This window comes from Castor canadensis, chromosome 5 (genome assembly GCF_047511655.1).
Source record: "Castor canadensis chromosome 5, mCasCan1.hap1v2, whole genome shotgun sequence".
In the NCBI taxonomy this organism is placed as follows: Eukaryota; Metazoa; Chordata; class Mammalia; order Rodentia; family Castoridae; genus Castor; species Castor canadensis.
The window spans coordinates 111,982,333-111,998,374 of NC_133390.1; the positions used below are offsets into that span (position 1 = coordinate 111,982,333).

General features: G+C 39.0%; 1 protein-coding gene across 1 annotated transcript; it reads left to right on the forward strand.

Annotated features, from left to right (window-relative positions):
• The first annotated feature begins 898 nt into the window (after positions 1 to 898).
• Positions 899 to 13,977, forward strand: Ssr3 (signal sequence receptor subunit 3). The gene is made up of 5 exons (XM_020186642.2): positions 899 to 1,118; positions 2,217 to 2,343; positions 6,500 to 6,598; positions 10,907 to 11,038; positions 12,086 to 13,977. The coding sequence occupies exons 1-5, from the start codon at positions 986 to 988 to the stop codon at positions 12,150 to 12,152; spliced, it is 558 nt and encodes a 185-aa protein (XP_020042231.1). The 5' UTR covers positions 899 to 985; the 3' UTR covers positions 12,153 to 13,977.
• Positions 13,978 to 16,042: the final 2,065 nt, after the last annotated feature.

The following is a 16,042-nucleotide window of genomic DNA, read 5'->3' on the forward strand; positions in this document are numbered from 1 at the left end:
ATATCTATAAATCTCTTGTTAGGGAAGCTGGAGGTGCAGGAAATTTCGCCTGATGTACTGGGGTGTTCTTAGTAGAGAAGAGAAACATTTGCTGAGGAGTGATATAGGTGAACATTCTTTGTTGAAGAAAAAGTGATGATTTGCTGAGCTAAAAATGGCATTTAGCTTCTTGCCCATGATGTCTTTACTTAGTTTTATTTAGCATGGTTTATTTAATAAAGATTTAGTTGAAATAAAAGCAATATAATAGCAGTAAATGTTATCTTTCTTTTGAGATCATTCCTTCATCAAGAGTAGCTCATGATCATAGTGAGGTCCTTAAAAGCAAGAGCTCTGTTTTCTTCTTCCAACAATCAGTGAACAGAGTCCACGCCCTGGAAAGCTGCACTGCCAGTCTCCCTCCCCAGGCTCTCTAGGTACAATGAGGCAATGATGTGCACGTCGCAGGATTCCTGAAGGTATGCCACTGTAAAAGCTAAGGGATTGTACGCGTTGGCTATCCCTCTCCTTTCCCAATGCCCGCTTCTAGCCTTAGATTTTCATTACTTTTGGATTCTCTTTTTTTTGGCAGTTTTTTACTGACTTTGTGCTTGCTAGGCACACGCTCTATCACTTGAGCCACACCTCAAGTCCTTTACTTTGGAGTGCTACAGGTTTGCAATCTCTGTCAGGAGCTGGGAAGTGGTATATCAATAAAGTTTTGTGAGTTTAAAAAAAAAACCCACTAAACTACAACTCCCTTCCTTCTCCGGGACCTCGATGAGTCACGTGGCTCGCCAGGAATCCGGAAGTCTTTCCCGCTTGTCCAATCATACAGGGAAGCCTGAGTAGCGGTCCCCCAGGCTGGCCAATCCTGGGGAAGCTTGCTCGCTCCGCGCAGCGCTGACGGGTCGTTAGCGGATACGGCGGCCTCGGGGGCAGAGCCAGGGTCCTCTGCCGGCTCCGCGTCGGTCTGGCGCTCCAGGCTCTCGGCTCTCCATCGGCCATGGCTCCTAAAGGTGGCTCCAAGCAGCAGTCCGAGGAAGACCTGCTCTTGCAGGATTTCAGCCGCAACCTCTCGGCCAAGTCCTCTGCGCTGTTCTTCGGGAACGCATTCATCGTGTCCGCCATCCCCATCTGTGAGTGCTGGGAGCGCGGCGGGCGGGGAGGCCGCGGGCGGCGGGGCTAGGCGGGACGTGGCAGATCCGGCGGGGCGCGGACGCCGGGCCCTCGGGCCGCGCGCTTCTCGGCTCGTCCCGCTCTTGGCATTGTCGCGTCGCCTCTGTGGCCTCGGGTTTGGGATCGTCGTGGGCGGCGTTCTAGCGAAGTCCCTTGTGGCACTTTTTAGCAGGACTCGCGTTCCCGGGCCCACCCGGGAAGTTGCGCTTCCCAGCAGGCAGCCCGTTGTCCTTTTTCACGCACCTTTCTTTGGCCATTGTGGGATCTTAAACTTGTATCATTACCTGTTTTGGAGAAATTATGGCTTAGGTGAGACAGACCTCACGTTGAGTGAGCACCGGGTGCTCATTGCTGGTTTGCAGGAGAGAAGTTAGACCAGCGTCAGGGTCAGCCATCCACCTGTTCAGACGTTTTAATGATCCTGCGAGAGCAATTGTAGACTAATATTTGGATGGGAAACTGCAGACCAGCCAAGGTCGTCGTTAAAGCTCGGGGTTCCCGAGTTGAATCTCCTGGTCTTGCTGCTGCACTGTTGCTGGACAATCAAATCCAAGCCGACTTTGTTGTTTTTTTTTTCACTTTGTAAAACCCAGCGTGCAGTGACTGCGGAGTGGAGCTCCGTGGTTCACTGGCCCGGCAAAGCTCTGCTCTGATTTCAGGTAACAGCCACGTCAGCTTTGGGACTGCACGTGGCGTTTTGGAATGGCCAGTATGTAGCGTAAATACTACCCTGATGAATGGAATTTGAAGTCTTGTGATTTTGTTGAGCCAGGGTTTGTTCTCACTTTAGAAGAAGCAGAAATCTCAACTGGGACCAGTAATACGAAGGTTACTATTCTTTTTTCTTTTTTTAAAAGTGTTCCGAGCCGAGAAAATGCTGAACTAAGACTGTCTTTACTGAATATGTCACTTCTGAATATCCTCAGATTCTATATTGGATTTCTTAACACCGACTGTGTTTTACCACGCTTAGCTATAATTAATTCAACAGGCGTTATAATGAGGTAGTAATGTTCTGTTTCTTTTTGTATTCCTCCTCTCCTTTTATTTTAATTCAGGGTTATATTGGCGAATATGGCATATGGATCTTATTCAGTCTGCTGTTCTGTACAGCGTGATGACCCTAGTAAGCACCTATTTGGTAGCCTTTGCATACAAGAATGTAAAGTTTGTTCTCAAGCACAAGTAAGTATATTTTTTCAAAAACATGTGTTGCTTTTTTGAAGGTGGGTTATGGTACTAGGGTTTGAACTCAGGGCCTCTAGCTTGCTTTGCAGGTGCTCTACCACTTGAGCTACACCCCTGGGCCTCCTTGCATGATGTTTTCTTAAAGATCATTTGTGTGTGTTAGTTTTAATAAGTATCAGTTTGAAATGTACATACATATTTTGGGGAGAAGGCACATTCTAGGAAGAATTGGTTACTAACTGAAGCAGAGACAGTGATCCATCTGACAGTACTATGGAGGTAGGTTTTGAGGGTGGAATGAGAACATTTGAGCACTAGCCTTAATCATGGGGTTCCAAAACAAACTCATCAAGTAAATTAACATTTCAGAAGCTCAATGGAATTCTTTCTGGAAATTGTCTGGGCTGTGCACTTACTGTTTATGAAAGTGAAAGAAATGTTTTTTGTTTTAAATTGAGATTTTCAGTACCAATTATATTTTTTCTTAAAAATGTATTCAATGGAAGGAATTACCATACTTTCTGTATTTTAATTGCTTTTGGAGAAGAAAACACAAGACTTACCACACAATACATTTATATGTCAATTATAAGCAGTTGTGTACTCTGCTTTCATAAAGGTTAAAATTGGAGGAGAGTCCAGATTTAGAAATGGTTGTAATTTATAATTTCTGAGTGCCAGGTTGTCATGGAAGCAGGTATGAATTTATGTTTACTTTGAAAAGGTGGCCTCAGAAGTTGATTTTGTGCTGAATGTTTTCTCAGTGGGGTCTTTTAGGTTTTGTATTTCTTTGAAGTAATTTCTCAAAGGCAGTTGGAATTTCACTGAGACTTACAATGCCAGTGGGCTTTGTGTATACATTATCTTTTCATTTCTATTCATTCTACTTCGTACCCTGTTTTTGCTTGAATTTCTGTACCATTCTCTTTCTGGTCTCTTAAAACCGAAGTTTAGGGCCTACCCTACCATGTGCTGCAAAAGGCTTGTTACTGTATGTAATCATGACACCATCCGGGTTTTATCCTTGTTTTACGGAATGCAGAGTCTGACATTCTTACCGTGTCACTTTAACTCATCATGATCTTCTTTTTTCTAATATAATGAAGCCTAATTCTTCGAGATTACTGGAATTGAAGTCATCTGCTTCCTTCCTTTGAGTCTAGCCTTGTCTTTCAGAATTGGGCCTCAGCCTTCCTGTCATCCCTTGAATGTGGTCTTAAGCCAGCTCTCATTTAGGATTATCTCCCTTCCTTTCTATTTTTGCATGTCTGTTTCAAGACCCAGGAAACTTCCGAGCAATCCTTCCTGATTCTGATCACTCCTTTGCTTTCTTATCCCTGTTAGTGTCAGGCTCTTTCTGGTGACAAGAAGTAGCAATCTGTTGGGATGATCTCAGTTAACATGGATTTATTGTAAGAAATGGCCAGAAACAGCCCCAGCAGCCTTCCTCTTTGTTGTTCTGAACACTTAAGATTTTCGGCTCACGACTACAGTTTTGATAGATCAGCAGAGTAATTGTGTCATCTTTGTCATCTTTGTGCTTGTCAGTTCCTTTACCAACTGCCATTCCAAGATTCAGCCAACTCATCCACTGTTGTTGAGAACTGCGTTCTGGTGAGGCATGACCGTCTGTGCATAGGGAAGCCTTCAGAATTGGGATCTTGTGTGACCTGTCTCATGATCCTCTTGGCATTCCATGCCTTTGGTATTCAGCAGTTTAACTGGTTTTGCATACCATTTTTCATTCACCTCTTTGGAATCAAAACCAAGTTCTTTGCCATCTGTTTTCTACTTTAGGCTTCTAGAGGGCAATTGCTGTATCTTGCTTTATGTCCCTGTACCAGTTAATGGTGCATTTAGTTGAGTAAAATTTCAGTGACTTACTACTTAACTGCTTTTAGTCACAGTTTTGGTTTAATGAATATTGTTTCTGACATCAAAACTCCTACAAATGTACATAGTAGTTAAGGCTCAGAGACCAGTGGGATGCTGAGTGCCAGTGGGTGATGGTGGTAGAAGGAAGATGGCTCCTGAGTCAGCTCTGCTGCTTGCAAATGGGTGGCTTTGGGCGTAGATTTTGCCTATGCAGACTTCAGATTCTTGGGCTGCAGAATGGAAATTCTAATGGTGCCTCGGAGGTGGTGAAGATTAGATAGCATCAGAAGCACAGGGTCTGGCACATAATACATGTTTGTGTGCAGCACTGGAGAGATTGTTTGTAGAGTCTTCAGGAGTTCTTTTCAAAAGGCAGCATGATTTAAATGGTTTTTGTAAAGATGTTTTTATTTTAAGAAATTAAATACATGGACCTTTTTGGAAAGGTTTTTGGCATACTAAGATAAAAAAGTAAAAGAAGAAAATTAGTTGATTTTATGAGTTGTTTTAGTTCGCTGAGTGCTAGGCCACTGAAGTGACCTTTGTCTTATTTTAAAGCATTCAGCACTGAGTAAGGTTTATTTCCCAAGAGACCTAATACACAGAAGAGGGCTTCGTCTTTGAATTGCAGTAAACCTGTAGTGTGGCCTGTAGTAGGTGAGTATTGAATTCTATACTTAGAAAAGAAATTACTTAATTATCTGGTTTAGGGACTTTTAGGAAGATTTGTCATGTGGATAGTTGATTGCCTGTTTGTTCTAAACATGCTTAGGGATAAGTATTTTGAAGATATTTTGTCCCTGAGTCCTAGCACCCTGATTTTGTGTGTGTGTGTGTGTGTGTGTGTGTGTGTGTATTTTTGATGTTCACCTAAGAAAGGTTTGTTGTAAACCATGCCTCTTAAAGAAGAAAAGTTGTCTGATGTTCAAGAAGCTGCCTAGAAAAGTGCCTTCAGAGCCTACCTCTCAGGAATGAATGAAGAAAATCAGAAAAGACAGTTTTTACATAATAAAACCAAGCAAGGGAGGCTGAACCTTTTGAGTAAAAAGACAGCTGTCTATCCCTATAGCTGCCTTTTTCTTTAGGTTTTCTTTTCTTTCTTTCAACAGTGTTAGCAGAGATTCAGAGTCAGCCCTAGTTTGTATCCTAGAAGCTCTTGTGGTTGAGTAAAGGTTGAAATTTAGGTCCTGGAATGACCTTGGGTGTTCCTTTGTGGGATCCATCCTGATTTCTCTAGTTTTCCTTGGTACACTGACCAGAACAAAATACAGCAGAGTAAGGAGGGATTGATGACTTGAACACAAGATGAACAGGTTTCTGTCTCCATGTTCTATATCCTATTGTTGATGTTATATTGAATGTTTTCAGGGTGGGACTGGTAGATAATTTGTTGAATTTTACTTGCTGTCAGTTACTTCTTTTTTTTCTATATTTATGACTAATTGGTTGTTCTTATATTATGAAAAATATATCAATTGAATTTAAATGTCCTAGTCTATGGATGGGTTTTTGTATTTCATCACAATTTAAATTTTTATCTTTTACTAACAAACCCATCTTATAAAATTCATTTTTAGGTTTTTTTTTTTTTTTTGACAAGTATACTTTGATTTTTTTTCTGCAGCTAATTTGGCATTGAAGATTCTGATAGAAATTCTTGAGTAACTTTTCCAATCTTTTCTGCCCGACTCCATGTTAACTTTGGTGCGATCCTCAAACCAGTGATTAATTTAACTGAAAGTGGTATGGTCAGTCTCTGACAATGTTATATTAGTTCTTTAAGTGAAATTGTCCTTTGGAGTAGAGTTAAAAGCATAACTTTTAAGATATTATAGTTGTTATTTCCTCTTTGTTTATTAAGTCAAGTTTTCTCTCATAACTTACTTGGAGTTGAAATCGTATATCATTTACTGATGCCTTCTGAACTTTGTGAAAATAAAGTATAGTTATAATGATTCATAATTAAATTGTGCTAATAGCATTTGACTTTTATATCCATATTAAATACATAAGCTTTGGAAAATTCTCCCTTTCAAGCAGAAATCAAAGCACTTAACTAATAAACCACATCTTGGGGTTTCAATAATTAATAACCACATCTTGAAGTTTCTTGAACTCTCTCTGGTTAGTACTATGTAATAAACTTGGAACTTTCTGGCCAGTTCATTTTCTTGAAATGTAAAGTATCATTCAGTTGCCAGTACAAAATATGAGTACACAGTGTTTCTGGGAGTTTACCACTGGAGCATGTGGAAACTTTTTTGTCTTTTTTCTTTAGAGTGGCACAGAAAAGGGAGGATGCCGTTTCCAAAGAAGTGACTCGAAAACTTTCTGAAGCTGATAATAGAAAGATGTCTCGGAAGGAGAAAGATGAAAGGTTTGTTTCCTTATTTAAAATGTTAGTGGTAATTAAAAAAGGGGTCTTGGGGAGAAAATAAGTTCTGGATTTTAACTTAGAGAATGTGGATACTGGAATTATAGGTCAGCTTTGAAATTGTGGAAGTGGTGGCAACGGCAATAGTAAGGACTGACTTTTGAGTTTTTATTGCCGTCAGGTAGTTTTTTCTGACCTATATTCAGTTGACTTACTCTTCTAAAGAATGAGGTAAGTACCGTTATCTCCATTATACACGTGAAGAAATTGCAGTGCAGAAAGCTTGGCTAACTTGCCCAAGGTTGTAGGTTAGTACATAGCAGATCCATGATCATATGGGCAGTCTGACGGAAAAGCTTATCCCTGTAACTATTCTGTACAGGGCTTTGTCTTGTGTTGTGTCTCTGCCTTTTGATACCTGAGAGACCTTTCACAGGTCACTTAACCCCTCTGAGTCTGAAGGGTTTACCTCATGTTAAGTGTTAGTGTTTCTTTTTATTTGGCACTGGGGCTTAAACTCAGGGCTTCACACTTGCTGGGTGCCACTTCATTCTGCCAGTCCTTTTTTTGTGTTGAGTGTTTTCGAGATAGGGTCTTGTGAACTATTTGCCCAGGCTGGTTTCAAACCGTGATCCTCCTGATAGGGCCACCTCTTTTTTTTCGGGATCCTCCTGATCTCTGCCTCCTGAGTAGCTTGGATTACAGGTGTGAGCTACCTACGCCTAGCATGTGTTAGCATTTCTGAGTGGAGTTCTGATCCTGAGCTTCCCAAGGGCTGTCTAGTTCTTGTATGGAAACTGGATGCATTGGTTACAAAGAAGAACTGGATTTGTCTTCTGTTGCCTGATTCTGTACCATGTTTGTCAGACCCTCTCCCAAGTTTTTCTGCCAGTGGCTCTTAGAAGACCTACTAAACAGCCCAACTATTTGAGTTGCCTAAGTCCCTGAATGAGTAAACTGGTGCTTAAGAGTTGCCAGATGGTTTAGCAGAGCTGTGAGTTTTGTTGTTTTCATGGATCTTAAGTTTTAATATCAGCAAATTGCTTTGTGGGGCAGAATTTTTATCACACTTTGCTCCAGAAAGACTTTGTGGGGACTTGCAGTGTTAAAAAGTAATACAGTTTTATAAGATCAGAAACCATTTACAGAGAGAAAAGGTATTTGAACAAGGACCTTGAAGTTACAACAAGTGAGCTCTCAAGTGTCTGGGGAAGTATCTGAGGTCACACAGCTTTCATTGTCTGATGAGCAGCAGTGTGTAATCCCTTCTGAAAAGAAACTTTCCTGGCACTGAATCTTGGAAGCACTTTATCAAGTGGATCCTTATTTAAGGGACACTGAGTAACTTAATGAACAATACCTTCTACAGTGGTTTTGGCCACGCACCAAAGCATTAATGAAATGATTATCTCCTGTGGATCTTTTATAAAACTATAAAGGCACAGTATTAAAGTCATGACAAAGAAGGTCTTTTTGCAGGGAGCAGCTGTAATGAGGTTTGGCTACATAGCTTTCTGATTGCATATTTTTGCATAGGAGTAGAGGTTAGAAAATCTAGAATGCTTTTTTTAAAAAAAAAACCTCTTTTGTTGAATTACATTGTTATAACAGTGTTCCTTAAACTGGAATGTGTATCATAGTTACCCATATTTCAAAATGCTTGTTACAGCTCTTACAGGTTTTAGGCCATATGATAAAGTAGGTATTTCATAGTAGGATGAGGAGAAGATTTCATGCATGTCTAAAATGCAGACTGTAGAAGATTAAAAAATTTCTCCTCTTGTCAGTAGAAATTGATGCTGTTAGTATTTCTCTTACAAAAGCCACAGTGAATACAATTTTGCCGTCTGTACTCATGGTTGACTTTGATAACTGGGTCCAGAGAGTCTCCTGAAGATTTGGTAAGTTACTCTCAGAGGTTTAATTGCTTCTAAGAGATTTGACCAAAGAGAAGGTTTATCAGCTCTTTACCTACATGTGTAGATCCCAGAGCTCCATCTATAATTATTTGGAATGTATACTTCATGCTACTTTGAAAATGTGCATTCATGTAAGGATGGAAATAAGCAAAGGCCAGTCAGACATTCAGCAATCTGTTCCAGGGTGTGAATGTTACTTCTTTTTGATTTATTGATGATCCTGTGATCTTGCAGTATCTGATTGTAACAGTTGCTGCTTGGACTCAACTTTACTCTTGTTTTTAGAAGCTCTCCCTGGAAGAATGAGTCTTTGGAAAGTATCCTTCCAGGCTAGATTTTCTACCAATGAAGCTTTTGTAGAACCATTGGCAATGAGGGCCTTGGATTTTAATTTTTTTTCAGAATAACTAGTATATGGGTGGACCATAAAAAAGTTCTGAAGGCTGTCAGATAATACTGACCTGTTTACACTGATTTAACACATGCATGGGAGCTAGGCAACGGAATGGATTGAGTCTTCTTCCATCAAAATTATTTTAAAGAGATTTTTTTTTTTTTTTTTTTTTTTTTTTTTGTGGTACTGGGCTTGAACTCAGGGGCTACACCTTGAGCCACTCCACCAGCCCATTTTTTTGTGATAGGGTTTTTCGAGATAGGGTCTTGAAAACTATTTCTCTGGGCTGGCTTTGAACCTAGATCTTCCTGATTTCTACCTCCTAAATAGCTAGGATTGCAGGCATGAGCCACTGGTGCCCGGCTGAAGGGATTCTTTTTTGGAACATGATAGGAAGGGAATTAGGGAGAAGTGCTGTGATGGAGGTGAGGTAATTTAATCAGCATAGTAAAGGCATACGAGTAGCTTACTTAAGGAACCTGTCTTCACTGGGTCTTGTGGCAGAGTTAAAAATAGATGCAATGATTGAGAGTGTTTTATAGCATCAAATTGTGGGACTATGCATCTTACTGGGCTTGTTTGTTTTAATCAGTGTAAGAATGGTAAGATGTATTTCCTTCAGTTTCAACTCATACACATATTTCAATGTACATTTAAGCTTCTTTGAAATCAGAAGAGGTTTTATAGTTGGTGGATACATTTAATGTAATGCCCTTCCTTTCAAACTTAGAGTAAATTGAATATTTATTATGTATCTTATATGTTTATTTTGCCCATAGAATCAAGGAAATAACAGTACATGTATAAGGCTACAGATCACTTATGATAAAGAAATACCTTCATTTAGCCCTTTATAGCCAAGCTTATTGACTTTGGATTAAAACATTTGAGTAGAACATGTCAGTTAACAGAGGTGTTGACCATAGTGTTTAGTCTTTATGGTGGAGGGATGGAAGGTGATGTGTGTCACCCAGCTCCACAGAGAAGGGTATCTTTCTTAGGGATACCAGAAAAATGCCATAACTGTAACCTTTTTGATAATGACTTACACTAAAAACAACACATTTGACCTTTTGACCAAATATACTCATATATGCATACATGCAAATGTTCCATAAACAAAACTTACTCTGTGTGGTACACTCTTAATATTTTTCTATTCTTTCTTCTTTCATTAAAAAGAAGAGCTGGTGTCATCCCACTTGGTTAATTTCTCTGGGCATTTGATCCACTCAGTTCATTTCACATCCCACTAACGAGTCACAAGCTACTCTTTAAAAAGACTGCCTTACAAAGTTAATTAACCAACAGGAATAAAGTCTGTCTTATTCAGACGCACCCTGGAGCTTCATCTTGCCTGTGTGGAAGGGTAAAAGGCTGATAAAGTACTATTGAATTTATAAGCTAAAATATCAGAACATGTAAAACAGAACAAAAGGTAAAAGGATTTACAGAAGTTAAAAGTATTTACTTAATGATCAAGCAGGTTCTTTGTTTGAAGCAGACTATGTTTAGTTTAGTTGTGAGACCACAACTAGTTTTTGTCCTTCAGATTATCTTCTTAAGGTGAGAAATAGAAGGGTGAACTCCTTAGACTGTAGAGAGCCTCTCTGGTACTCAGGGTGCTGGCAGAGAAACTGTGGAAGTCTGTTTCATCAGGTGAGGTCCTGAACAAAGATGCCAGTTTTAGCTGCTGATGAATTTATGACAATTGCAATTAATCAGTCAGTCCCTTCCTCCAAAGTTCTTCCTGGGAAAGATGGTAACATACCCAGCAACTGTTTTTCTGCAGTATTAATAAAGAAAGTAAAATATCTTTTTCAGTGGAAGAAAGGGGATAAAATCTGACTAAATTTAATACTAAAAGTGCATCCTCACGCTTGAATACTTAAGGAAAATTTTATCTTCCAATGAACTAGAGCCATTTGGTTTTTAAAGTTTTTTTTTTTTCTTTTTGTCATATTTATCAACTTGTTTGACTTGTTTCTCTGTCCTTAGAATCTTGTGGAAGAAGAATGAAGTTGCTGATTATGAAGCTACAACATTTTCCATCTTCTATAACAACACTCTATTCCTGGTCTTGGTCATTGTTGCTTCCTTCTTTATACTGAAGAACTTCAACCCCACAGTGTATCCTTTAGAAGGTTGATAAACCTTTTTAGAAGTCTATAAACAGTAGTTTGCTTTAGTTTTGACTTGTCTAGGTATTTTAGTGGAAAGAAAAACTGCTCTGGGAGTCAGTTCATTAAACAGCATTGACTATAGGCAAGTATCTAGACATGTGAAAGAAGACTTAACACGAAAGTTTCTTGTTTGGTTTAAAATTTCTCAAGTTTATAAAGTGTGATTTTATGATAAATCAACTTTACAAAGCAGTTTCATACTGAGTATGATTGTTCCAAGGAGTCAAAGCAGACTTGCCTTCTTTGATAGCTCCTAGCATAAGCTCATGTGTCTCCTGTTATTTTGGGGTTTGGGGCTGAGTGGATGGCCAGTATAGCTAGGTAGGCCCAATTTGCAATATCTTAACAGTGCTCACACTGCTTTTAAATTAAGATTTTGGCTAGTAGTTATTTGTTCTTTTTAAAGTAATTTGTCAAAGGTGTTATCCAGGAATATATAGCCAAACTTTTAGTAATTGGAGATTATGATGTAATAAAATATCACACACCCTCCAACTTGTATCCTCTGGGAATACTGGAGCACTTGGCCAAAGTGGCCCAAAAAATAGTTTGCTGAAAAAGGCTGGGACTAGTTAGGAACTTTCAGAACCTCCTTACTTTTACAAGGCAACTATAATGAGACACTGAGTGACAGGTGGCTTATTTTTCCTTTGCTATTGGAACAAGGAGCGGGGGAATCTTCTCTGGGTGTTCTTTGATTGGGTTTTCTCTGAAGGTTCAGTGGAAATCAGATGTGTTCTTTGTGATCATGTGTTCTAGGTTTGTCCTAAGTGTTTTGGTTTTAGAATTGGAACACATTTCCTGTGCATATTTTTCATTCTTTACAGCCTCCTGTCTTGTAAATTGTGTTTGTAGACAACGAGCCTGCACATCATCATGAAAAATACCAAGTGTCAATAGGGAAACAGTACATTCCAAAGAGATGAACTCTTTTTATATTGTTTAAAAATTACTTTGGGGTTCTTAATTTTTCCTTGACATTAAATTCTTATAGGAACTACATTTTGTCCATAAGTGCTTCATCAGGACTCATCGCCCTCCTGTCTACTGGCTCCAAGTAGACCATGTCAGCTTAGCCCCCTGACTTTGTATCCATGAGTGGCCTGTGGTATATGGAAAAGTAGCAGGGTGGTCAGGGTGGGAGGTGCACAGTGTTTTTAATAGTCTGGAGTTGGAGGGTTTAAAAATGCAACAGAAAGTAATTCAGTATTTGTTTATTGGCTCTTTTTGACAGTGTTGAAATTAAATGAATTGAAAGGGAAACTCAGAGTACCAGGACATTTATTAAAAGGCAAGAAGTCTTGCAATGTGCTATAGTCACAAGAGGAGAAAATAACTTGTTTCCTTGATCTGTCAGAGGTCACAGTAACCTGGACTGAGCTGTTATTACTTATAATAGGAGCAAGAAGCTAATAACTTGTTCTCTGTGTTCCAAGCACAATATTATAACTTTTTTTTGAATTATAAATATCAGAATGAATCCTCTTCTCAGGAGATTGAGCAGAAGCCTCATGTTTACAGGTCTCTGAATTTGCAATTTGTAATAAAGTTAAAAACATAGCTTCATTGACTTGGGGAAGAGAACGTTGTGGAAAAGTTCCTGTTTTTTTTTTTTTTTTTTAAGAAGAAAGGAGGCAGCCAAGGGTAGTAACCTAAAAATAGTGCCCAGGCCTATGAGAGTTTAAAGCATAACCTGTTCAGCTGAATGGCTCTGGCCCTGGGTGGCCAGGGAGGTCAGCTTGACCCTGCCATATTGGTTTTGATGTGTGAAGTCACTGGGATCTTTGTTTTTCTTTGACCAGGGTCTCAACACCACTGGAAGAATGTTAAGTAAGAGAGAACCTCTTTCTTAGTACTGACATGTAAACAGCCAAAGTAATTTTGTGAACTTAGTTCTGGAATTCAAAGAGCTCTCCAAGGGATTTACAGTGGTTTAAATGCTTGTCTGCATTTTTGCATTAGGACTGTCTCAACTTTGACCCACAAGTTCCCATTGATTATGAACAAAATAGTGATCACATCAGCCCTTGGGTGGGGGGGCCCAGTTAAGATCAGTTTTTTTTTTTTGCTAATGTATGTACAGATACTATAATTTTCTGCGTGTATAATGACTTGAAAAAGTTTGAGAAGCTCTTTATCACTTATGATTTCGGGTTTTATATTCCTATTAGCTTTTGTGACCACATGTAGTAATTTCCTACAGATAGTCCCTAAAGGGAATAGATTTCTAATCTTCAGTCTCCACTTCTAAATTTAAGGTGAATGCTATAAGTGGGGCATTGTTTATTTATAGCTTCTAAAAGAGGTATTCATTGAGAGTGTTCACCTTCTCTTTCTGTGCTATTGGATGTATTGGTGGGCTGCATCAAAGAATTTAGAAGGAAGACTGAGGATGAGAACATTTGCACAGTGACCTAGACTGTCGTTGTCAGTGGTTGAGGATTACATTTTATTATTGCTTCTAGAAGACTTCAATTCTTTGTTTCTTGGGTCTGTTATTATCTGGGTGCCATTGCTAGATAATGTGGAATGAATAAGGAAGTTAGAAGAGATTTCACTGCAAAGTACAGTCAAAGTAACAGAGTTTTTTTATTTTTCTTTATTGATAAAAAAAAAATCAGTGAATAATTTGGTGCCTGGAGTTTGCGTATTAGTGCATTTGCCCACTTGAAATGGTTATCAGCATTGACTGATATTTGAGCTGGTCAGTTACTTTTTCAAATGCTGGTGAAGTCTTGCCACTAGATGGCAGTGTGTGTGTAGATGGGAAAAAGTCATCACTATTCTTGGTACAGTATGTTAGAGCTAAGAGATGGTGAAATAAGTATCAGCTTCAAGTTCTTAATAGAATTCTCTTGAATTAATAAACTAAAATTTTTGTGGAAAGCGAGTATGTGGAGTTTTTTTTGCCTTGCATGTTTCTGACAATTCTGTTTTAATATTCTCTTTATTCTGCTAAGTAAATTTCTGTGCATAAGATTATATATAAGGACTTCAGCAGTTTCTATTAAGAATTTAATGTATCTGTTCTTTACTCTTGGGAAATGCAAAACCTGTCTACCAGTATTCTGCCCACATTGAAAAGAGATGTGTGTTATGATGTGCTAAATCAGACTTAGATAGTAAACACCTGCTTTATTTTAAAAAGACCCCATACCCAACAGGAGTAAAATAAAGGAGAGTCATTTCTTTTTTCCATACTTGTGAGAGGTAGAAACTTAGTGTTAAATGTTTTCATTTCCCAGTTTTAAAGTACTCATTTACACCTTAATAAAAATCATGGATTAAAATCTATAAGGTGTCCTATTTGGTATATTGTTTCAACATGGAAAGGGCAATTTGAAACAAATTTTGAAGTTAACTAAAATGTGGAGGTTGCATTTACTCAGTTCTTGGGAAAAGTCTTGCTTAACAAATACAATCAAACTTTGCTTTTTAAGATTTGTGTTTTTGTTGGCCTTCTTTATAAAAACTGTATGAATGGATAATCATCTTCATTATATTATTTGAATTTTAATTTCCCACACATGTAAATTTTCATTTTTTGTAGTTTTGATTGAACATCTATTGAGACACTGGCTAGTGCAGTTACAATGAAGAGTGTGTTAGACTTCTACCACAGTGTGCCTGTTGTGCCTTTCTTCTTACCCTGTTCCCTTGTTTCCATTGTGTGTTAGGCACAGCTGTTTCTGGAGATAAGGAAGGATACATACGTGTGTAAGGATGTACATTACAGATAATGGGCTCAAGGATTTGAATTCAAAGTTTTTTTTGTCAGCACTGGGGTTTGAACTCAAGGTGTCATGCTTGCTAGGCAGGTGCTATAACTGCTTGGACCATTCCGCCAGCCCTCAAGCTTTTTTTTTAACTTAAAAATTCTCATACATAGGTCAGATCCCAATATTATACAATGTAGACTTTGGGAGCGCAAGAATCACCTGGAGGGCTTGGGGAAGCTCGGATTCCCGCGATCCACCATGGAAGGACTGATTTAAGACGTCTAAGAGGAGGGGAGCAGCTCCTGGTAACCGGAAGTGGAAAGAGACATTTGCCTATAAAAGGAGAAGTGAGGAACCTGCAGGTTCGAAGCAGTGAACTGCAGGTGACTTTAGCATTGCTGGGCAGTCCTGAAAATGTCAGATTCCCACAGTGTCGGCGAGGAGAACAATTCAGTTGTGGAATAGTTAGAAGAGGAAAATGTGGTTTTTACACTTGTCCCAGTCATAGAGGAGCTTAACCAAGAACATCTAATGGAACCCAGTGTTTCTTCATCAGCAGATATCAAACATACAGTTTACTTTCCAGAAACAAATAAACAATTCAAAGCATGCCCCAAACCTAAGATAATAAATCAGTCCTTCCCCTGCCGACTATTTTGCCTCCAATTAATGAGGTGTCTCAGAACACTCTTGAGGAACTGGTGCCAACAATTTAACTTGAGTACCGATGGCCAGAAAATAGAGGTTTACATGAGACTCCAGAAACATGCATATCCTGAACAGAAATATGATACTCCTCAAACAGCACTGGAAGCCAGATTGCACCCTGGTACAAGGAAATGCAAGAGAATACAGCTTCAGAAAACTAGGAGAGAGACGTCTAAGAGGAAGGAGACTAACACAGTTGAAGTGATCACTTCCGCTCAGGAGTCCATGTTGGCATCTTGGGCAAGAATTGCTGCAAGAGCTACCCAGCCCCAGGTTATGGATTTTTGTTTCTCTCCTACTTCCATGGAGGCCTTTTTGCTGCAAGCCTCTGCCTGTGTTTTTCCATCCCTGGCATTTGAAGATAATATTTTGTGCCCTCAATGTGTTATAAGGAATAAGAAGATTATGAAAAAATTAATTGTAAAGGAAAAGAAAAAAACAACACATTGTAGAAGACCAGAATATGTCACTCCAAAATATGCCACCTTGAATAATGTTACAGTGGTATTTTGATCTGAAGGAAA

What these genes read in the sequence shown, in the direction of transcription:
- Ssr3 (XM_020186642.2), top strand. Translation starts at nt 986, where the DNA reads ATGGCTCCTAAAGGTGGCTCCAAGCAGCAGTCCGAGGAAGACCTGCTC. An exon ending in AAGTTTGTTCTCAAGCACAA is followed by an intron (nt 2,344 to 6,499) that starts GTAAGTATATTT and finishes TTTTTTCTTTAG; the next exon opens with AGTGGCACAGAAAAGGGAGG. An exon ending in CGGAAGGAGAAAGATGAAAG is followed by an intron (nt 6,599 to 10,906) that starts GTTTGTTTCCTT and finishes CTCTGTCCTTAG; the next exon opens with AATCTTGTGGAAGAAGAATG.